Source organism: Rutilus rutilus (assembly GCF_951802725.1).
Source record: "Rutilus rutilus genome assembly, chromosome: 25".
In the NCBI taxonomy this organism is placed as follows: Eukaryota; Metazoa; Chordata; class Actinopteri; order Cypriniformes; family Leuciscidae; genus Rutilus; species Rutilus rutilus.
In genome coordinates this window covers 6,008,028-6,031,473 of record NC_140229.1, presented here as the reverse complement: position 1 = coordinate 6,031,473, position 23,446 = coordinate 6,008,028, and the positions used below count along the sequence as shown (strand labels likewise).

General features: G+C 39.2%; 1 protein-coding gene across 2 annotated transcripts in view; it reads left to right on the top strand.

The window, feature by feature from the left end:
• fgfr1b (fibroblast growth factor receptor 1b) overlaps positions 1–23,274 on the top strand; it is a 23,337-nt gene extending 63 nt beyond the window's left edge. The window contains exons 1-17 of one of the 2 annotated variants that reach the window (XM_084400588.1): positions 1–336; positions 5,025–5,221; positions 11,552–11,638; positions 12,165–12,337; positions 13,280–13,403; positions 13,497–13,687; positions 14,374–14,518; positions 16,648–16,841; positions 16,942–17,087; positions 17,881–18,002; positions 18,815–18,925; positions 19,017–19,207; positions 19,315–19,437; positions 19,522–19,592; positions 19,692–19,829; positions 21,319–21,424; positions 21,646–23,274. The exon at positions 1–336 is cut by the window's left edge and continues 63 nt beyond it. In XM_084400588.1, the coding sequence (XP_084256714.1) occupies positions 5,077–5,221; positions 11,552–11,638; positions 12,165–12,337; positions 13,280–13,403; positions 13,497–13,687; positions 14,374–14,518; positions 16,648–16,841; positions 16,942–17,087; positions 17,881–18,002; positions 18,815–18,925; positions 19,017–19,207; positions 19,315–19,437; positions 19,522–19,592; positions 19,692–19,829; positions 21,319–21,424; positions 21,646–21,828 (2,250 nt within the window). In that variant the 5' untranslated portion in view covers positions 1–336; positions 5,025–5,076 and the 3' untranslated portion in view covers positions 21,829–23,274. Of the gene's footprint in view, positions 337–5,024; positions 5,222–11,551; positions 11,639–12,164; positions 12,338–13,279; positions 13,404–13,496; positions 13,688–13,826; positions 13,969–14,373; positions 14,519–16,647; positions 16,842–16,941; positions 17,088–17,880; positions 18,003–18,814; positions 18,926–19,016; positions 19,208–19,314; positions 19,438–19,521; positions 19,593–19,691; positions 19,830–21,318; positions 21,425–21,645 lie in introns of both variants that reach the window. The other variant, XM_084400589.1, reaches the window with a different exon arrangement.
• The last annotated feature ends 172 nt before the right edge of the window (positions 23,275–23,446 follow it).

The window sequence follows — 23,446 nt, the reverse complement described above, 5'->3', positions numbered from 1 at the left end:
GACTCGTACATTTTCGTATGCCGCAAGACACTCGTGCGAGTTTATGAATGAAAAACTTCCCAAACAGCAAAGACGTAGAAGTTTCCTCACGGTTCATCTTCGCACCTGGACCAAAACCTTTTGTTTGCTTCAGCTAGTTTAAACGTGACTCTTTTTTTTTCCTCGCTACTTTTGCAAAAACAGACGAGAGAAATCTGGCTGGGTGGCTTGTTTTGATTCACTTCAGCGTGGGGCATTTTCTTCGGAGATCGCTTGTTGTGGAGTAATGCTTTACAAACCAAAATAACTCCAAGAAGAAGAAGTCCACTTCAACAGTGTTCAGAATAACATCCAGAGGTGAGTGTTTTTAACTTTGGGAAGAACCTCAACATCTTGCGTGTATAGGTCTGATGCTTGTAGCCTAATGTTAATTTTTATTGATGTATATGAAAGAGAACATGGTTTGCAAGCCCTAGCGATAGAAAAAGGACTACAGAAAAACTTGATCTTTATCTTAAGACGCTTTTATATCTGCATATTTTAAAGAAACTTTTTTTTTTTTTCAAAGACGTGTTTTGCAAATTTTATATAGAGGGTGAATACAGAAGTATTCTTATAGCCTATATTTATATAGTAAGTAACCTCATATACATATATGTATAGTATTAAAAAAAAAAAAAAAGTAAATCATTCTCATTTCCATTGTATTTGCACATTCATGAAGAGACAAACCTTGAATAGGTGCTCACAGCAGGAGTAGAATAAGAATGCTACATTGTGTTCCCTTAATTTGCATATCAATGAATATGAAAAGTGACCTATTTTGAGCTGTAAAACCCTAGGTGGCATTGTCTGTCCAGTGTTTGTTATGGATGTATTGTGTTCCTTGAGGAAACAAACCTTTCCAGGGTGATCTGTTTCTGTGTTAATGATAAATCAGGGGGGTTTGTGTCACAACTGAGCTGATGTTCCCTTGCTAACTTCTGTTGTCGAATTGAGGGGGTAAGATACATTCATTGAGTCAGCCTAAACATTTTAGTCAAGAACCCATTAATATTGAGTCAGTCCCATATGTTATGCTAGTTTACCTTTAGGGCCACTTTCTGATCAAGAGTGAATCATTGAATTGGTTATGTCAGCATCTCTGAGGATGACTACAAGCATTCATTTCAGAGATGATTCATAAATTAAACTGATATTTTCAAAACCGCAACCCCCCTCCCCTAGGAGCCCATCTTGACTTATTGTGGCACTCGTGCTGAGTTACAGCCGAATCCCACAGTCGACTGTGTCAACTGGAGTCCATCCAAATTGAATGTGTAATATTGGATGCGCTGAAAGACAAGCTGCATCCATGCACCTGGTCAGAAGGCTTCTGAATCACCCGCTGTGACTGGTTTCCTCGTGGTAATCTTCTCAATATCACTTTCAGCATAACTGGATATTCACTGCATGCAGTTGAAGCTTTATAATCAGAGTTTTAGACGATTCCCTTACATTAATGTTATGAAACTTCACTGCAGAGCACTCTAATGTTATTTTCATTTTTTGGGCAGTTTTTGGTTTGCATCAGGCAACGGAGGTGTGGATAGGAAGGGAAATGGGAAAATAATTCACTTGGATTTCCTTCCCTAATCTATACAATTACAGGTGTAAAGCCTGATAACTACCCAGGCGGTCGCGAGCAGGGGGTTGCTCCGGGTTGGTGGGGTCCTCCTGGGGTGGATTGCATGACTATCTCCCAAAACAAACACAGAGTTGAGGAATGTCATGCATGGATGCAGCAGCATAGTAATTAAGGGTCCGGGCTGGACTCTCAGGGGGGTAGGGAACAGAGCAAACCCCAACCTTTAATTATCACAATGGGCTTTTCAAATGCTTCTCTTGCATTACGGTGGAGAGCTCTGAAAGGACTGCTGGTTCAATGCTGTTTTCCACTTTTGATAGTGATAGTTGAGTAGAAGTTTCTTCATTTGTGTTTATTCGTTTAGAAGATAGTTTCATCAAAAGTATCAAGTATATGAAGGTACTCCAAGGTTATTTAGAGCCAAATATGAAAATAATTAAAACTATTTATCATTTTAGTGTATTTATTATTTTTGTACGTTTATTATCTGTTTTATTTGCAGTGTATAAAATTTATTAATTTGCTAATCTGTAATGTGCATGCATAATTTTATGTTTTTAAAATTTAGTTTTAGTTTTATAAATATGGAAGCTTCTTTTTTCTTGCAATTGCAACTTGCAATTGCGAGAAAAACGAAGCTTCCATTCATATTTGAATTTTTTTCTCAGAATTGTGAGATATAAACTCACAATTGCACTTATAAACTGGTAATTCTGACGTTTTTCTCGCAATTTAGTTTATATCCCGCAATTCTGACTTTCTACCAATTGCAAGTTTACATATAAACCCAGAATTGTGATATAAACTCGTAATTCTGAGAATAAAAGTCAGAATTGTGAGAGAAACTCACAATTGCAAGAAATTTTTTTCAGAATTGGAAGATAAAGTCACAATGACCTTTTTATTTATTTATTACGTGGCAAGTTTCCATACATTAGAGAGTAGGAGAGTAGTAGGGCTACTAGATTCTTTCTTTCTTTTTTTTGTGGTGGTAAAATTGGAAATGGCTTGTTTCCGTTACATCAAGTATGAAAAAGCACAAGCAATGAAGCGTGATTGCAAAATCCTTCAGACTGCTGGTAGAACTATGTAACGTGTTAGCTATTATCCCTCTAGAACTTCACACATTTTTTATACGGTTTCGTGACTGTTGTTGCAAAACACTTTTATAGCTTATCCAATAACATTTCTTTGAATCTCGCCAGCGTGCCGCAGTTTCATGTGTGAAAAGTACCACAAAAAAAACTCCACATTCTCATCAGTTTAAGAGATTCTTAAATTTCACTAGTTTGACATGGTTATGGACAGCGCCTGTGAGGTAAATGAACTGTGTTTATGGCTTTATCATAAACCTGCTGCACACTAGCATTTAGGATTTGCCACCCACCGCAGAGCGACCGTCTCTTCATGCAGCCAAGAGGTCGCACTTTAGCTGAATTACTTTGGCATGAAGACCGTACGACAGCTCTCAGTAATGGACGGACATCCCTCATTTATCATTCTAATTAGGTGATCACAATTAACACAATGGGATGTTGCCGTACTTCAACTCCAGATGAAAATGGATCACTTTCGAGTATTTTAAACGCACTTGCGCAAGGCCGAGCCATGCAACGAAGGTGCTAATGCAGTCACGCTGCAAATCTATCAGTTGAAACAACTTTGTCTTTGTTTGCATTCACTAATACTCTAATTCCCCACACTCTTTTAGTAATGAGAGCAGAACATATGGCACCAAGTTGTTTTGTATCAGATTGTGGGTAGAGTTGAAGGTGCGAGAGCAAATGGTTTGCAGTGCGATTATTGGAGGAGGGGATACAAAAACAACCGCCAGATTACGGGTCTTTTGTTGGGAAACGTTTGGCAGGGATGGAGGCGTGACTGGGATCCCAAGGAAAGCCAAGTGTCAAGTGGCCAGTCTTAGGGGGGCATAGCATTAACAGATGTGTTTCACACCACCGGGATGGCCTCTCTACACCTACTCAGGGGGGCAGCTGCTGTCGGGTGAGGGGTCGAGGGGTTTGGGGCCTCTGTTTTCTTCATACTTGTACGGGAAAACCATGTTTAAATTAGTTTTGGATTTGTGATGTTCTCTTGTTACAGTCTTACGTAGGCTTGCAGCTTTTCCTTACAGCTAATTTCACATTTTATGTCAAAGGATGCTTGTTGCATTGAAATAAGGAGAATTGTTTTTAATTATTTATCTGCTGGTGTGGTCAGTTGAGGCATAAACAGTTGTCAATGCTAATCAAACTTAATATTTAATAGCAATGAAGGAGCCTTAGAAGTCAAATTAATGACTGCCAGATGGACTTTATGGCCAGGTGACGTATTATTTCAGTAAATGAGAGGGGTCTGGTCTTTGTAAGCAAAGCGTGAGTGTAGTTGGCTAATGTTTTGTGGCTCTTTGATATAGTTATAAGTGGAAATGTACAATAGTGTTCAAAAGTTTGGGGTCGGTAAGATTTTTTTTCATGTTTTTGAAAGAAGTCTCTTATGCTTACAAAGACTGCATTATTTAGTCCTTCTGGACGGTTCCTACTTAAGAGTTGGCAAATCATAATTGTGATGTGTGTTCAAGTGATTTTGGTCAGAATAAAATGGATCTATACACAAAAATAAGAGTAAAGCCTGCATATTAGAAATGTATGTATGTATTTTATCATTCTCCTGCTGCTACAGTGAATTATGAGACATGGAGATTTATTGTGCAAGACTGTTGCCACAGTCTGCTAGATGAATAGTATTTTCTAGTGAACTTTGTAGCTATTTTAATGATGCACAAAAGTCATACAAACTTATATAAGCAGTCAGCATTTACCATCACAAATTTGATTGCTAGGCTTATTTAATGAACATGTCCCCAAAATGTAAGTTTCCCAGTGGTATTTACATTGTGTTGATATATACTACGATACATCGCACTACATGCAATATGACCTACTACATATGCACTCAAATCCTAAAGATCATTCCAACTTTCCAAATCTAATCATATCTAGAGACCTGAATAAGAGACTTTGTGGTGGGCCAGTACACTCTTAAAAATAAAGGTTCCAAAAGAGAAGAACCATTTTGGGTTCCTTAAAGAACCTTTCAGTGAACAGTTCTTAAGAGAACTGTTCTTTCATAGAACCCCTTTTCCACTATAAAGAACCTTTTGTGCAGTGGAAAGTTTCCATGGATGTTAAAGGTCTTTCATGGAGTCATAGGTGCCAATAAAGAACCTTTATTTTTAAGAGTGTAAGCAACCATCCTAACCAACCAGAACTCTCTAGCACCCTAGCATAGTTATTTAATGGATTTTTTTTCCAAAAAGCCAGATCATTCCTATGAAAGTTTGTTTTTTACTTATTTGCATTCATGCATACCATATTAGACTATTTCCTGTACACATTCTCTTTCACTTTTTTGGCAGGTAGCTCTATGCTGCTGGTGTTGATGGCCCAGCGCTGCCCACAGCTGTGTGAATGAGCTGTTTCGGCCCACCCTCTTCGCCCAGCTGCCGTGGCATGACTTCTCTCAGGATGATGAAGTCATGGCATTTGCTTCTCCTGTGGGTTGCTCTAGCTCACCTCCCCTTGGCCCAATCACGTCCCGCAGTAACCGAACAAGGTAAGTTTTTCCTTTTCTAGTGTTCCCTTCCAGGATGTGCTTAATCGAAGGTGGCGCAAAATCGAATAAATGGATGAAAGCAGCACTTCTTTTACTTGAGTGATTCAAGGATGGACACACATTTATGAATCATCTCTTACAATAGGCTCCACTTCATGTAGCAGCAGAGTTCTGGTCACGGCTCTGTTTTTTGATGTGGAGTTAACTAGTGGAGCTGGAACTCATTAGGGTCTGGTGTGCTCTAGGACTACAGATGCTTTTCCTTTATGCGTCCATGGAGGTTTGGGGTCTTTCACTCTTTCTTGAAACCTTAGAGGTTCAGATGGATCATGGTAGAATGCGCAGCATTGCAAAGAATCCTTAACTTGCTAAAAGCTTTTTACATTTATACTGTCATCTAAGGCCCTGTTTACACCTGGTATTAAAGGGATACTCCACTTTTTTTGGAAATAGGCTCATTTTACAACTCCCCCAGAGTTAAACAGTTGAGTTTTACCGTTTTCGAACCCATTCAGCCGAACTCCGGGTCTGGCGGTACCACTTTTAGCATAGCTTAGCATAGATCATTGAATCGGACATGACCATTAGCATCTCTCTCAAAAAAATGACCAAAGAGTTTCGATATTTTTCCTATTTAAAACTTGACTCTTCTGTAGTTACATTGTGTATTAAGACCGACGGAAAATGAAAAGTTGTGATTTTCTAGGCTAGGAACTATACTCTCATTCCTGCGTAATAATCAAGAAACTTTGCTGCCGTACCATGAGTCCAACAGGCGTAATGATATGACGCAGCGCCTGAAAATAGTCCCCACCTCGGTAGACTATAGGGTCGACTTTTTTCAGGCGCTGCGTCATATCATTACGCCTGTTGGACTCATGGTACGGCAGCAAAGTTTCTTGATTATTACGCAGGAATGAGAGTATAGTTCCTAGCAATATCAGCCTAGAAAATAGCAACTTTTCATTTTCCGTCGGTCTTAGTACACGATGTAACTACAGAAGAGTCAAGTTTTAAATAGGAAAAATATCGAAACTCTTTGGTCATTTTTTTTTGAGAGAGATGCTAATGGTCATGTCCGATTCAATGATCTATGCTAAGCTATGCTAAATGGTCTGGCTGAATGGATTCGAAAACGGTAAAACTCAACTGTTTAACTCTGGGGGAGTTGTAAAATGAGCCTATTTCCAAAAAAAGTGGAGTATCCCTTTAAGATGCAGTTTACACCTGGTGTTTTAATCTGTCTCTTTTGTCCACTTTCAACCACTTCTGTCCTGATTTCTTTGAGTGAAGGGTCTATGGGTGTAAACGTATGTTTTTTTTTTTTCATATCTTTCGATTTAATGGATGAAATAAGCTCAGAAAACAGAAAAACATACGGGGAGCATTAGCTTTCATTTCAGCTCTTACAGCCACAAGATCACGCCGAACGCTGTGAATGTGTGTTAGAAATCAGGAATGTTGAGAGAACATTGTGCTTGGTACGCTTTTCGTCTTCAAACCAAACTTGGGTCTCCAGCCGACAAAGTTTAAATCATGTTTAATCATAATGGTTACACATTAAGTGAGTTGGCGGAGAGTAGACGTCTTTTGCAGCTGTTCGAATGTATTTGGCCACATGAGCGTTTACACTACGAAAGAAATCCGTTTTCGACTACCTCTGGAATTGGTCGAAAGTGGACAAGTTAAAAACATTTTAGACCCCATTTACACCTGTGTTTAGCGTCACACACTTGTGATCCAATCGACCAAAACACATATTAATAGTAGGTGTACACAGGGCCTAATGCTCACTTAAAGTTAATCGAATTAATCAAATAATTTATGAACATTGTTAAATGTTATCTTTAGCAAATCTCAAAATGAATATCCATTTTCAGACTGTGAATTTCACACTTAAATTTTTTTGTATGCAATTTTAGTTAAAATGTTAAATTGTATAAAAAAATGTTATATGTCTATTATCAGCCATATAATGAAAATTATTATCAGCATTTCTGTCTGAATTTTAGTCAATCATCCCGATAGTTGTGAAATGAAGTGGTTTGATAATATGTTTTAACCTTTTATTGTAAGCAAGGGGAACGGTCAGAATTGTTGATGTGACGGCCTGACACCAACACTTACACTACAGTCTCAATTGTCTGCATACATATTGATGCATGTTTGCATACAAGTCGACAGTGTCCATTCACAGTTGCTTAACACACTAATATGTTGTACTAAGTTGCGGGCCGCAGAGCTCATCTGCATGTGAAAACAGCCATCGCAAATATCCTGTTGCTGCATAAACTCTTGGTCCATTGTTTGTGAGGCTTGATCGAACTGTCTGTTTGCCGTCTTGCCTGAATTGACTTGTTGTAGTAACTCGGTGCCCAGCAGTATTACTAGCCAGGCAGGAAATCCCAGCAGCAATCCATCCAGACTAGGACTTCCTCTATTGATTCCCAGCCAAGTCCAGAGCTTAGCAGCAATCCTGGCTGATGCGGAGAGACAGGACAGCTATAAGGACTCGAGGATCGTTTTATTGAAGCTTTGCTTCATTAAAAGGGTTGTAATGATCTGAAATGAAACGACTTTTGGGGTTTTAAAGATGTCGTTGGATGAATAATGAGGTGATGACAGATGTTGTTCACTTCAGCCTGTACTGGCTGACCAAGACAAATGGGTCAGGCCTCCGCCTCCCTCTGGGAAAAAAACACACACATTCTCTTCGGTTCTCCAAGAAGCCAGTTCGGAGCGGTCTATATTGCGATGAAATCATGCTTGTGTTTTGGGGTCTTTCAGACTGGGACAAATGACGTAGGGACAAATCATGATTCTTTCTGCTTTGTGGAATTTCTTCCATAAACAAAATGTGCTTCTAGTTTGACAGTTTCCCCATTCGGCCATATAGGTGGTGCGCTCCTCCGGTGGAGGAATGGTTTGAATTCCCGCATGATGAGGACCAAATTTTTATTCACTGTTCTATGTGCAAAAAGCCCCTTTTAGGTGAAACTTGTGCAATAGCTTTGTAAGATATTCTTACTTAACATTCACTACATTAGCCTTTTTAAAAGGCTATTGTGATTGCCTCGTTTTTAAACCCCAAAAAATGGGTCTGTTCTTAAATGGTTATGGAGATCAGAGGGGAAAAAACAATATTAGTAAATAAAAATCATACATAGCAACTAAAAAACGTACTACCCAGACTACATTAAATACCAGTTCACTTGATGAAACCATTGAAATTTAAGAGTAATTTAAAAACAACACTCTCATTTGGCCTATAAATGTTCATGGTTACATTGATATTTCAATTGCTTTTGCTTCAAGTGGCAAACCCCCCCCCACGTCTATGAAGACTATGACTATGAAGTATTTACGAACGGTAGACTCCTAAAAATATCTTTGCTGGATTAATTGCAACAATAGTAACAGCCAGATGTCTAGGCATCAAAAGGCATGCTGGGAGTTGTCAACCCTTTTAACTCCAGTTATATGTCCTGTTTTTCTTGTAAATGTGAGGTTTACGGTGTCGGTGTGTGTCCTGTTTCTGCTCTAGTAAGTGATTGGAATGATTGAAAATAAAGTGAATGGAAGTATATACGATAAGACATCAGTCCTCATTTCAAGTCCCGCATCTCCCCCAGCCTTTACTTTTCCTGCTCGGCATGCTTTTCTTTTCTTTTTTTTTTGGTTAAATTAGGCTGAAACGAAAGTTGATCCCACCCCCCTCTCGTCCCGTTTCATTGCTGGGATTAAGGGGCCTGTGATCCAGGAAATACCTCCAGTTGGCTCAAGTGAGATCTCCATGACAACTAGCCGAGGAACCTGCTGTTACAGGCTCTTCTCTGTCTCTCCAAACTGACTCTCTTTCCCCCTTCCATCTCTTACGGATCCACTCGCATTGTCAGGAAACATTGTGGAGGACAAAAGGGAAGGATTAGTTTGTTTGACAATTAAGGTGACTTAAGGTTGGTGGGGGGTCTCTTTGAATGGGAACTGCAGTATGCTCTGGCGTCAGGGTTTTTGTTTTTGGCTTTTGTTTGTGTGTACTGAAACTCAGTCTTAATAAGTGTAGTGGGTCACAGGAGGTTAATCTTTAAACTGTTTCATTTTTAACCTCAGAACTTCCCATTCTTTTGTTAAGGAAGAATTGCATTTCTTCCTGACAGGATTGTGTTTTTGATTCAAAGTGTTTTGAGCAGAGTGCAATATTGAATTCATGGGGGAATCTCATGATAAAGACCCTGGGCCCCATTGGACATCAAAAAAAAAAAAAAAAAAAAAAAAATTGTTGAAAGATTAAAACCAAAAAATTGAATTACCAGTTTTATCTTGCGAAAATGTGCTTAATTTTCACATCAAAATATTCCCTTAATTTTCTGATATTTTACTTTTTTGTAAAACTGTCATTCGTTGTAATTTTATTTATTTTTAATGATTATTATTATTTTTATTTTTATAAAACAGCATGATTAAATGCAGAACAACAAATACCATCTTTATTTTACATTCTTATTGTAAATCATGATATCAGTCAAAAGAAAGATATTGTTATTTTGGCATAACTGCACTCTAAAAAATGCTGGGTTGTTTTAACCCAATTTTGGGTCAAATATGGACTAACCCAACGTTGGGTTAAAAATGCTATTTAAAAATGGACAAACCCAGCCGTTGGGTTATATTTTTAATGTAACCAATGCAATTTGTCCATTTTTAAATTACATTTTTGTCCATTTTTTGATTTTGTTCAAAATGCAATTTGTCCATTTTTTTAAATTGCATTAACCCAACCTTGGGTTAGTCCATATTTGACCCAAAATTGGGTTAAAACAACCCAGCATGGAATTTGCTTAATCGAAATGTGCTAAATATTCATGAAAATGTCATAATGCAAAAAAAAAAAAGGCTAAAGGCTTAATTTCCTTTACCCAAAATATAATATTTATTTTCTGTTAATTTTAGGTTAAAATATTCCCCAGATGTGGTCTTGATTGTTATTTCCGGATATCTGACTTGCATAACTTTTTCATCTTTTTTAACTTTGTGTCATCAGTTTTCCTATACTGAGTTTCTTTAAACTAATTTCAATAGTTTGTGTTTTTTTTTTTTAAAGCATTCCATATGTAGTTTTCTTTCTCCATAGTGCTTTACAAACTCATGCCTCTTTTTGTTAGTCATCATGGCCCTTATTTAAGTTTAGTGGTTCTTCAGTTTCCTCTTGTCGCACACTTTGTTTTGAAATGCCGGTCGTTGATCCAGCGCCCCCTTTGCCAAACATTCCATGCTGGTCTTCTGTTCCACCACTAGTCCGAACAGAGGTGAAAATGGAGCTGTACACATTGTTCCCCGGGGAGCGTTTGGTGCTGCAGTGCTTGGCTCAAGACGAGACCCCGATTGTAGGCCTAGGGGTCATCTGGACGAGAGACCACGCTGCATTGCTGAATGGAGACCACATGTGGGTGAACGGGGGCCAGCTGGAGATCGGGTCAGTAAAGCCGACAGACTCTGGGCTTTACTCCTGCACTGTCCAGAGCTTTCTGGGCAACCACTCTGCCTATTTCATCATTAATGTGAAAGGTACGTCTTATAGGAGCTTAGAGAGGATGAGCTTTTTTTTTTGTACATCGAAGAAACAATTTTCTCTGCAAATGAAATGACACCTTTGGTTCTTTTTTTTTTCTTTTTTTTTGGGTATGGCTGATGGTATATTTTTTTAAAACCCCTGACTTGTCCCTCACCGTTTGTGCTATGGACATGAATGATATCTGAAATGATGTGGCTTGTAGAAGAAAGTAGTTCTGTTACTTTTCTAAGCAAATGAACAAGAAATTAAGTGACAAGTCACTTTCATTTCATCTGCTTTTTGAGGTCGTATTGTTGTCATAGATAAGCAACTGAGGCTTTGTGAGGTCTTTTCTCCCTGTACAGCTGTGGAATGTGTCAGGCGTTCAGTGGTGAATTTGTTAGACAGCTCCCTAGAGTGAGTTTGTGTGTGTGTGTGTGTTTGCGTCTGTGTGATTCGAGCGTGGGCATGGATCTGGAGAGGAGCCTGCAGTGACTCATGCGCTCTCACTGTCCGGAGCTCTGTGAAGGGCGGATGCGTTCATTCCGTTCACTAACCTAATATATTGTGAATAAAAAATTAAAAGCATTGCAAACCTCTCCTTTCTTAATCTGCTATTCTTTGTTCCCTGGCCAGGATTCTAGTGGAGAGACAGACAAATAAATAAATCTGTATGTTTTTTGCTGAACTTGTGACGTCTGAAATTGCGCATGGTGAAATAGCTACATTCTGACCTTTATGGACGGCTGTATGATTTTATTCTCTCGACTGTGTCACAGGTCACGCAGTAGCGTCTTCCGAGGATGAGGACGACGATGAGTCATCGTCAGAAGAGAACAAGCCGTCAAGTAGCCAGGAGCTCTTACGTAAGCATGCGGTCTCTTTTTCAGGAAGAAAATCAAATTATGAAATGTTTGTTATTTTGTTAAAGCTACACTGTGTAATTTTTAAAGTTGATTCTTAGCAAAAAACACTTTGTTCTTTCAAAATGATATGTGCTCATTAATGTGTAATTACTTCTACCAACTAATCAAGTATTCTCGTAAGCGTAGAATCTGCCATTTAGAATACATACGAGCGAGTCGCTCGAATGGTGGCAGCCATGTTGCGCATCCATCTTAAAAATACATTAGCCAAAGAGGGATATACCTGGAAATTCAAGCTTCGCCTTTCGCGTTTTTAAACTCAGTGGCACCGTGACGAATGCGAGTGGGAGATTACTCGCGACTGCCGGCAGATTTTAAATAATACGGCCACCGTAGGAGTTAAAACGCCCTCGGAATGGGAGGGGCTAGAAAGTAATATTCAGTTGGTAGTTATATACAATTTCACCGCTATAGATGGGAGAAAATCCTACACAGTGTAGCTTTAAATACCATATTTTCTCTCTAGCGATGGCACCTCACTGGGCTCAGCCTGAAAAGATGGAAAAAAAGCTTCATGCCGTACCGGCCAGCAGAACGGTGAAATTCCGATGTCAGGCCGAGGGAAACCCAACTCCGAAACTTCGCTGGCTCAAGAATGGAAAAGAGTTCAAAAGAGACCAGCGCATCGGGGGCTACAAGGTACGTTTGCACGTGAGAAGACTTCAGTAGCTGACTTCTGTTGTGATATCACTGTTATGTGGGACATACAACCCTCATTTACTCTGCACCTGAGCCGAGAGAAGGAAAGCTGAAACCTCAGCTCACAATAGGCCAAAATCACAGCCTGAATCTCGACACCCTGAACCCGACACCTGAATACACACACCCTGATTTAAACGTGCAGGCAACATGAGAGGTGTGGTTACGAGTAGATAGCCGTAGCGATTAAGGCTTTGTGATATACTGAATATGCACAAAATATTTGATTATTTTGCTGCCGATTTCGAGATTCAAGATTGTTACATCAGCCATTTCCAACTAAGTATACAGAGGAGGCGAAATACCGTTTCTTTAAGCAAAAATGTCCATTTGTAAGTTTGATTCATTTCTGTGAATCAGTTTCATAATCATGATCCATTTTAAAATCAATCTGTTTCAATTAACTGATTCAAACCCTGATTTATCAATAAAAAAAATAAAAAAACACACACAAATATACACTTCCTGGCCAAAAAAAAAAAAAAGTGGATTGGATCATGTTATACATGTTATATGTTTGGCAACAGTTCTTCTAACCCTATTTGATGGAGTGTGTAGCTTTTCATTTCTTAAACAACCATGTAGGAAGACACATCATGGCCATATTGCAGGATGACAATGTCAAGATTCATCAGGCTCAAACTGTGAAAGAATGGTTTTGAGGGAGCATGACATTGTCATCAACTACATGCTCCATTAATTATGGTTAGAAGAACTGTTGCCAAACATTTAACATGCAATTATCCAATCATTGACTCTTAAGCATTTTTCAATTTAATCCAAACGGTGGCTTTCTTTTGTCTGGGCAAAAGGGGAAAATATATTCAAAATAAACATTTTATGAATCTATTTTAAAGAATATTTATTTTCTTCCATTCTCAGCTGCGGGAACACATGTGGACCATAATCATGGAGTCTGTGGTGCCCTCAGACAAGGGCAACTACACATGCCTGGTGGAGAATGAATACGGAAGCATCAATCACACCTATCAGCTGGATGTAGTGGGTCAGTCACGTCTCAGTCTCGACCAGTGGCAGTTCAAGAATAAATATTGCAATTAAATTCAAGCCTTACAAAACCCCCTTGTGTATATTGCAGAGCGATCGCCTCACAGGCCCATCCTGTATGCTGGTCTCCCTGCAAACCGAACGGCTGTGGTTGGCAGTGACGTAGAGTTTGTATGCAAGGTTTTCAGCGATCCCCAACCTCACATCCAGTGGCTCAAACACATATTGGTGAACGGAAGCCAACTGGGACCTGATGGACTCCCTTACGTACGCGTCCTAAAGGTAAAGGTTTTACAATGAAATGCAGCCAATTTGCTCAAGTCCGACTTGTATGCAGCGGTTTCGTATAAGTGATCCACACATAATAGGATGTGGTGGATGGGGACTGGATGTCATGAATTTGGTCTCTTGTTGTCTCCAGCACTCGGGGGTCAATAGCTCGGACACCCAGGTGCTGACACTCTACAATATCACAGAAGAAGAGGGCGGCGAGTATATATGCAAAGTGTCCAATTATATAGGAGAAGCCAATCAGTCAGCCTGGTTAACTGTCCTTAGACAAGGTAACTTGATCACAGGCTAGTCTGAAATGAACTCTGTAGAGGTTTTTGCTTTGGGTTTCTCTCATGCTTTGGGTTTTCCTATTCAATAATGCCATGGAAACTTCCAGTTGACCCAAACAATGGCAATAATTCCTTGGCTATGGATTGGGTCTTACTGGAGAGACTCTCCATGTGGCTTGCCTGATGTAGGTGGAGGTAGATTGGTGGTGATGGTGCTGGGCAGTGATATTTGGTCTCTCTACAGGTGATGGAAAGGTTTCAGGTGGCTTTCTGAGCTTTGGGAGCGTCTAACTGGTTTTTAAAACAACCAAAAACAACAACTCCCCAAGCTCAATGTGGTCCCGCTTCCTCCTCCTTTCCCCTCACGTCTTGGGCCTCGGGTCTGCTTTTCTCGTTCTCTTCCAGACGGCTGGCCTCAACACCACCGACAAGGAGATGGAGGTGCTCCAGTTGAGGAATGTGTCCTTTGAGGATGCTGGGGAGTATACTTGCTTGGCGGGCAATTCTATCGGGATCTCCCATCATTCAGCATGGTTGACCGTTGTCAAAGGTATCCGGCGACTCTTTCCTGTCCTCTCAAGACCTTTCCTTCTCGTCCATCACTCCCAACAGTGCCCATTTGTTTGTGTCAATTGCCAGTTTCAGGTGAACCACATTTCAGTCAAAGAGCATTTACTCAGCTGTCACTTTAGCCGGTATATCTTTTGCACCGTTGACAAAGGGTGAGGTGTTTTATGGGAACGTGTGTGGCCGTCCACAGGTGCAAAACCACCCATGCATGGCACCAGCATGACGAGTAGACCAAACATTTGGATTTTAGTGACATCTTCCCCTATAGAAGTATTATCTTACTAAGGTTCCCTCAGTAGGTTTTACTTCCCATTGACCTGGCAAATGACACCAGTTATGGCACTGTTTCACCTCTTCTTTTCTTCCTCTAAATTCCTTGTTTTCTCACTCTGTCCTGCTATCTTTGTATATTTAATGAGCGGTTAGTGCACACCAAGTCACCTTTACTCCGATTAAATCAGTTATGTTCATTCTGAGAGTAAGCAGACTATGATACGAGAATATCTAGCAAGCTATCTTGGTGTTCTAAGGCAGCATCCTAACTGTGATTGAACCTCATAAGTAGCATATTTGGAAAACTCAATATGGGTTATGACTTCTTGCTCCCCACAAATTTGCAATCACTTCCACTAGAAATTGCAATTTTAGAGCTTGAGATGACAAAAAAAGTATATTCATTATAAAAATGTTACGCAGTTTTATTAATTAAAGCTCAAGACTTTAATTTACATGACTTTTCCAGGTCTAGTAATCACACTTTTAAAATTAGGCTATGTATCAAGACCGTGGGAACCCTGGTTCTTCGAAGGGAATAAAATCTTTTGAGGGGGTGATTTAAAATAAGAAATATCTTTTATTTTTGTTGTTGTTTGGGCTTATTTTAATGCTTGTTATGTCTTATTTTAATCATTTTAAGTCATCTTGAGGACCCCTTTGGAAGTTTGCTGAGGGCCACCGGTTGAGAACCTCTGCTCTAATAAGCATTAGAATAAATAGCACACGAAAATTATTGGCTAAAATAGTCAATTTTATGATACTTTTTTAGTACTGATTGAAACATCAACCAATTTATAACATTTTCCTCAACTTGTGAACCATCTGAGATAAAAATTTTTGACCAAGCTAGTCGCAATGCATAATGGGATTGCCTTCTTTGGAAAGAATGCATGTGATGCAGCCTTAGAATTTGTCAAAAATGATTATAATCTTATATAATTATATTATAATGATATAATATCCTATAAGGCAGCATAATCTTTTAACCACCATTGTGTGTGGAGCATGATTAGGATGCCTTAAAATGCCATATGGGTAACATTTGGAACAGCTTTATCATTTCATTGACTATAATCTGAGTTAATTGTGACTAGGTGTGCGTTATCACTGCATCATTAAAATATATGAAGTTGTTAATGATCAAGCACCACAAAAATTAGGTTCCTTATCTTCTGGAGACTTTGTTTTATTTCAACCACAGAGAACAGCTCAAATCTATATATATGATGCTTTAATTTAATAACAACCCATCAGGTGTAGTTATGTGTCTCTTTGGCCTCCCAGGACAATTTGGCCAGGATGTTTCCATTTCATACTTGTGCATGGGACGACTGCAGCCTCATGCCGGTGGAGAATGTGGGGCGAAATACTACTCCACAAAGGAGCCATTATGTGGCAACAAAGGGAGCTTGTGCTCTCTTCTCAGTGCCAATAGTGTCAAATGCACTGGTTGAAATAAAACAGAGCTCGGTGTGTGTGTGTGTGTGTGTATGTGTGGATACGTGTGCGTGTGTGCCTGTCACCAGCATCTACCAGTGTGTGTCAGTCCAAAGCACTGTTTAATGCTGTAGACACAGTAACAGAGGTGTTTTTGATGTCAGTTTGAAACTGTATAAGTGGATTCAACCTTATTAATGCTGTTTTCTATGCCAACCATCACTATTATATATATATATATATATATATCTTATTTTTTTTACTTTTTCAGAAAAATATTTCTTAACAGCAACAGCCCGATAAATATTTAAAACCCCATAGCAACATTCTCATTCTTCAGAAGAGGTATAAATCTAGTTTTGGTTACTGACCATAGCGTTGTGTTTGCCCCATAAGCACCCATCGCTCCCTCTGCAGTTCCCAGTCAGTCCTACCTGGAGGTGTTGATCTACTGCGTGGGGTTCTTCCTCATCTTCCTCATGGTAGGAATCGCCACCATCGTCAAAGTCCGCAGCTCCACCAAGAAGAGCGACTTCAACAGCCAGCTGGCCGTCCATAAGCTGGCCAAAAGCATTCCTCTCCGCAGACAGGTAACAGATAAGGGCTTTGACGTACTGGTATCTTAAAGAAAGACCCTTGTGTCCATCTTAAGGCCTTTAAAAACACCTGTTCTGCTTCCTCGGCCTACAGGTGTCGGTGGAATCCAGTTCGTCTCTGAACTCTGGTGTGATGTTGGTCCGTCCTTCACGACTGTCCTCCAGCGGGACCCCCATGCTGTCAGGGGTCTCTGAGTACGAGCTGCCCCAGGACCCGTGCTGGGAGGTGCCCCGAGAGAGGTACGACCACTGCTCATTTGAAAGTTGATCTTCTCTCACTTAAAGGGATACTCCACTTTTTTTGGGAATAGGCTCATTTTACAACTCCCCCAGAGTTAAACAGTTGAGTTTTACCGTTTTCGAATCCATTCAGCCGATCTCCGGGTCTGGGGGTCCCACTTTTAGCATAGCTTAGCATAATGAATTGAACCGGACAAGACCATTAGCATCTCTCTCAAAAAAATTAACAAAGAGTTTCGATATTTTTCCTATTTAAAACTTGACTCTTCTGTAGCTACATCGTGTACTAAGACCGACGGAAAATGAAAAGTTGCGATTTTCTAGGCTGATATGGCTAGGAACTATACTCTCATTCCTGCGTAATAATCAAGAAACTTTGCTGCAGTACCATGGGTGAAGCAGGCGTAATGATATGACGCAGCACCTGATAATAGTCCCCAGCTCAGTAGCCTATTATCAGGCGGCATGCGCTGCGTCATATCATTACGCCTGCTTCACCCATGGTACTGCAGCAAAGTTTCTTGATTATTACGCAGGAATGAGAGTTCATTTTTTTGAGAGAGATGCTAATGGTCTTGTCCGGTTCAATTCATTATGCTAAGCTATGCTAAAAGTGGGACCCCCAGACCCACTTTTTCGAGATCGGCTGAATGGATTCGAAAACGGTAAAACTCAACTGTTTAACTCTGGGGGAGTTGTAAAATGAGCCTATTTCCAAAAAAAAGTGTATCCCTTTAATTTTCTTAACTTAGAAATCATTTTGTAATTTTGTTCATCTGTATGTTTGTTACAGGCTAGTACTTGGGAAACCTCTGGGAGAGGGCTGCTTTGGTCTGGTGGTGATGGGTGAAGCCATTGGAGTGGACAAGGACAAGCCCAACCGAATAACTAAAGTCGCTGTGAAGATGCTGAAATGTATGTGGTTTTGCAAATTAACAGCCTAAAAGACACCATGAAATGGTTTGATGAAGATTCTAAGGGATCTGACTGATTAGTGATAAAGTTACAAAAACTCTTACATTTACATTGAAGGAGGGACCAGAATATATTGCTCTGCAAAAAAAAAGTGTTTTATTGTGTTTTTCTGCAAAAATTCTTAAAACAAGGTAAATTTACTTTGAGCAAAATTGTGTAAATTTTTTTTTATTAATTTTTATATATCCAAAATAATCAAATTTATTTACTTATTTTAATACTAATAATCATGTTGAATAATATAATACAATATATTCTCTTTATTTTAAGGTTTAAGGCCCATTTACACCAATAACAATAACTATAAAAATAACTATATTAGCGTCCAGATCAACAAAGAACATTATTCTGTTTATTATAAGCGCGCTGCAGTTTATCATCTGCCGCTTTAAATGCTCAAGCTCTTTAAAGCAGGATGGATTCTGATTGGTTATCGTTCATCAGCTGGAAAAAATCGTTCTGAAAGTGATTTCAACAATATCGTTTTTCTGTGCAGTTATTGTTATAGTTGTTGTGTGGACTTTTTAGACAATCTTTAGAACTATATCTTTATCATTATTATAGTCCTTGGTCCTTTTAGTTATTTATTTCCTGGAAAATCAGACAAAAATACTGATTAAGAAAATGAATTTTGGGAGTGTAGAGCCAACAGACATGGACTAAAATCCAGCAAAAAGACCAAACCACATTATTTATCAGATATTTACTTGTGTAGAACCAGACCTCATCAACATGTTGCATGTTTTTATTAGCTGACGCCACTGAGAAGGACCTGTCGGACCTCATCTCAGAGATGGAGATGATGAAGATGATTGGAAAACACAAGAACATCATCAACCTGCTCGGAGCTTGTACCCAGGATGGTAAGAGCCCATCTGAGGATTCTTACAATCATGTGACATTTGAAGATGCTGGAACATCTGGAAATGTTTGTTTGATATCTCCTTCCTCCAGGCCCTCTTTATGTCATTGTGGAATACGCCTCTAAAGGAAACCTGCGGGAATACCTGCGTGCCCGCCGACCGCTTGGCATGGAGTACTGTTACAATCCGGACCAGGTTTCTGTCGAGAGCATGTCTATTAAAGACTTGGTCTCCTGTGCCTACCAGGTGGCTCGTGGCATGGAGTACCTGGCATCCAAAAAGGTATTGTTGTCACATTATTTATTCTTTCATACAACGCTTTCGATTTCATGATTTCTTTAAAGGGTGGGCTGAAATAAATATTTTGGTCTTTGTGCACTCCTCAACAGTGTATCCATAGAGACTTGGCAGCACGCAATGTACTTGTAACAGAGGATAATGTAATGAAGATAGCAGACTTTGGTCTGGCCCGGGACGTTCATCACATAGATTACTACAAGAAGACCACAAATGTAAGCAGTCAGTTCTTCAAACAGTCATATTTATAGTCCAAATATTCAATTTATGACAAGTGAACATCTTTATTTCTTCTTCAGGGCCGGCTGCCTGTCAAATGGATGGCACCTGAGGCTTTGTTTGACAGGATTTACACACATCAAAGTGACGTGTAAGATGGCTCATTTGTTTTCCAATCCATCCTCACATCAATGCTTTCACTTTATAAAAGTTATGTCTCGGTACTGATGAAGTGCTCTCGGGTTTGTAGGTGGTCTTTTGGGGTCCTTCTGTGGGAGATCTTCACTCTGGGAGGCTCGCCGTATCCCGGAGTTCCTGTGGAAGAGCTCTTCAAGCTCCTGCGAGAAGGTCATCGCATGGACAGACCCTCAGCCTGCACTCAGGAGCTGTACGGCCCTTTCACATATTTTAATTAGTGATTAAGGCCGTGTGTCCACCAAAGCATTTTTTTCCCTGAGGCTAGCGTATTTTTCCAGTTGTTTTTTCAAACGGCTGCAGCGTGACAAGGCGCTGAGCGTCTCTTTAACACTGAACGCTCTGCGTTTTTTACCGGTCGCTGAGAGTTGAAGATTGTTCAACTTTGGGTAAAACGCAGCGCTCATCACTGTCACTTTTTACCCAGCCGTCCAATCACAGTGGAGGAGAGGCGGGACAAATACCACACCAACCACCACATTCTGCTTGTACAACAGCAACAAACGACAAGCAGCAAACAGTGGAACAAAATCATTGAAAACAAGAACCAGATCAAATGCTTTACTTTATATACTTTACAAATATTCATATCATTATATTCAGAAACAAACTATTTTCGAAATCAGATACTAGGAACATTTCCGTGGATATTCCGTATCAGAGAACTTACAGCGTCTCAACTGAAAAAGCCGATGTGTCGCAGAAACGCTCTCTAGCGCCCACAGCTAGGCGTTTTCAGAAGAGCGCTGCCGTTTTCAGCTGGCTTTGGTGGACACAGCCTTAAAGATGCCTCTCTTAATTTTATTATATAGAATCTTTAAAAATAACATTAACAAAAAAATTAACCTTTCGTAGTGGCACATTTTTGAGTGAAAAATATTATATAATTTATTTGTTTGTTTGCTTTTATAATGATAATAATAATTTTTCCACTCTTGGTTACCTTAGTAGAAATTAATACTTTTCTTTTTGAATAAAATGGCTCGTTCAGATATTTTAATTCACAACTAAAAATGCTTCTTAATTTAATTAAAGGTATAGTGGAGGATCTTTCCGAAGACCCGCCCTCTCCACTTTTTGAATAAGTTTGATTGATTCACCAGAATGATTGACAATAAGGAGGACCAATAGTATAGGTGATCCACCCGGAAGTAAAAAATCCTCCATTATACCTTTAAATAAAAACTTTTAAAAACTTGTATTAAAATGTAATTCACAAGAAATTTAACTTTCATAATGACAAATAACTAGAAATAGACTTAAATTTTTTTTATATATATTTATTTATTTTAGTAGCATTATTATTATTATTATTATTATTATTAATAAGATAAATACATAAATGTATTATTATTAAAATAAATCAATATTAAGTGAAACTGATTACTAATTATTATTATTATTAATTTAGTTTTAATTAATCATATAATTGTATTCAAAATGTATTTATTATTATTATTATTATTATTATTTGGATAAATAAATCTTTCAAAAATGTGGCACACATCATTTTTGCAAAAGTTTATATTTTTTCCAATATTGGTTACTTTAGCAGTAATTCAAATATGTTTCTTTAGAAAGAAATGCACTAATGCACTGTGCACAATAAAATTTAATAAGAAAATAAATTATTTCAGGTTGTCTTTACATAATGACTCAGTTCTTTCTTTTTTTTTGTTCAGATACCTGATGATGAAAGACTGCTGGCATGCGGTTCCCACGCATAGGCCAACTTTTAAACAGCTGGTAGAAGACCTTGATCGCACCCTGTCCATGATGTCCAATCAGGTAAGGCCAGCAGACTGCGTAGGTAGCTTTTCGACTCCGCATCCTACTCAAAATGAATCCTCACAACTGTAAAGTAACTGATTTGAAATCCGCATCGTGGGCAACTCTCTCTTTGGCTCAAAATTGAAGCATCCTACACCGCAAACTTGGATGACAATGTTCACTGTTCTCATTCCAGTGCATTATGGGAATTACTTATTAACGTATGTGTTTCCCTTCAGGAGTATCTGGACCTCTGTGTGCCCCTGGAGCCCATGTACTCTCAGGTCATCCTGAATGAACGAAGCTCCACCTGCTCCTCCGAGCCGGACTCTGTCTTCTTAAGAGAGTCTGAACCTGAAGAACCATGCACCCCCCCAACAGTTCCCCCACAACAAACTGTTCGGTCCTTCAAAAAACGCTGACAGTAGAGAACACCTGGACCTCTATTTTCACAGAGGATCTCTATTTCTCTGCTTCCTTTGACTCATAAACTCTGCAGGCTCAGAGACTGAGGAGTTCAGCCTGGGCCGTCCTAGCACAGAAATGCAAGCAGGAGGAAACGTTTCATACCAGCCAACTCTCAAAGTCAAGACTGATCAAAACAGAGAGGCTTGTGTGGGGAGCTACCAAACGTTTTGTCCTTCAGAGGGATCAGATCCTCACAAATAAGATGTTCAAAAAGCATCGCAGATGGAAAGAATGCTTGTCATCGCCAGCAAAGTCAATGGGTTGGAAAAGTAATTGCAAGTGTTACCCATTAGAGTATGCTGGCTGTGTAAATGCGGTTAAATTGTACAAATATGAAATTATATAAACACTATTGTTTTATATTACTATTATAATAATTATTATTTTTGTATGAGCTTGTTTATACCTTTTTTTTTTTTTGTTCAAGAAACCTGATCCGCAACACCGCGTCCTAACCAGCTGCAACCGTGACAAGCAGCATTTTGTCACTTGATTATATATCTGCAGTGTGGCTCTGGATAGCCCCGCCCACAATGAAATCTCATTGGTCCAAAATCATGCTACACATAATGTGTCTCAATATAACTTAATATGATAAGAACAACACCGTTTGTAAGTTCATATTCCCTGAAAAATTTGATCCGACCAGCTCGACATAGGAAGATTGGCTATATTGACCAAAAGCTTGAATTGGGGGCGGGGCTATCTGTTTGTTTGACCAATGGCAGATGAAGTGAATGTTTAGGAAACCTGTTTGAAAATAGTTATTTGATAGAAATTTTTGCCATTTGGCAATGCTAGTCGTGGAGAAATTACACACTTAATCTTTAAACATCAAATATGTTCCGACAAAAATTCAATGTGGAAAAATTAACTTATGGTTATAAATGTAATGTTGTGCCTAGTTAGAAGATGGTGTCACACAGATTTATGGGAGTTTCTATATGTTGAAATAAGCTACAAATGAAATCTGTTACTCATTGCTTGCTGTTACGGTCTTAAGGTGCGATTACTGTTTGTTTGGTGTCCTGCAACGCTAAATTCCAGTAATGTGAATGAATGTTAAGTAACTATTAATATGAAACAGCTGGAATATGTATGTCTGTTTAGTGGTCAGCATGGTGGTTGACAATCTGTTTGCACCAGTTTCAAAGCATAGCATGTCTACATTATTTTAAGCTAGACTCTCAAACGACAGGGTTTATATGACAGGATTGGCAACTTGTTTGTGAGGAATGGTGTAAATTAGTTCTCGAATAGAGTTTTGATGCTTGTGTAATTATGTATGTCCTGATGTGAATTTTGAGGCAGTGGCCATGCACTTATATTCAGGCTGTCAATAAGCTGACTGAAATTGCCTTTCCTGGGGGAATATAAATAAATAAAAAAATGTTATATATAAAATAAAATGATCTGAAGCTCACATTTGTTTATAAAGCGCATGCACGTAGGAAATAAATGACGTGCGAACCAACTCGCAAGCCGGTCCAGAGGTTGTCTGGAGGGCAGATATGCGCAAGAAGTTGCTGACTTCAATGTGAACCATCCACTCGTGCTGAAAGCATGAGCGAG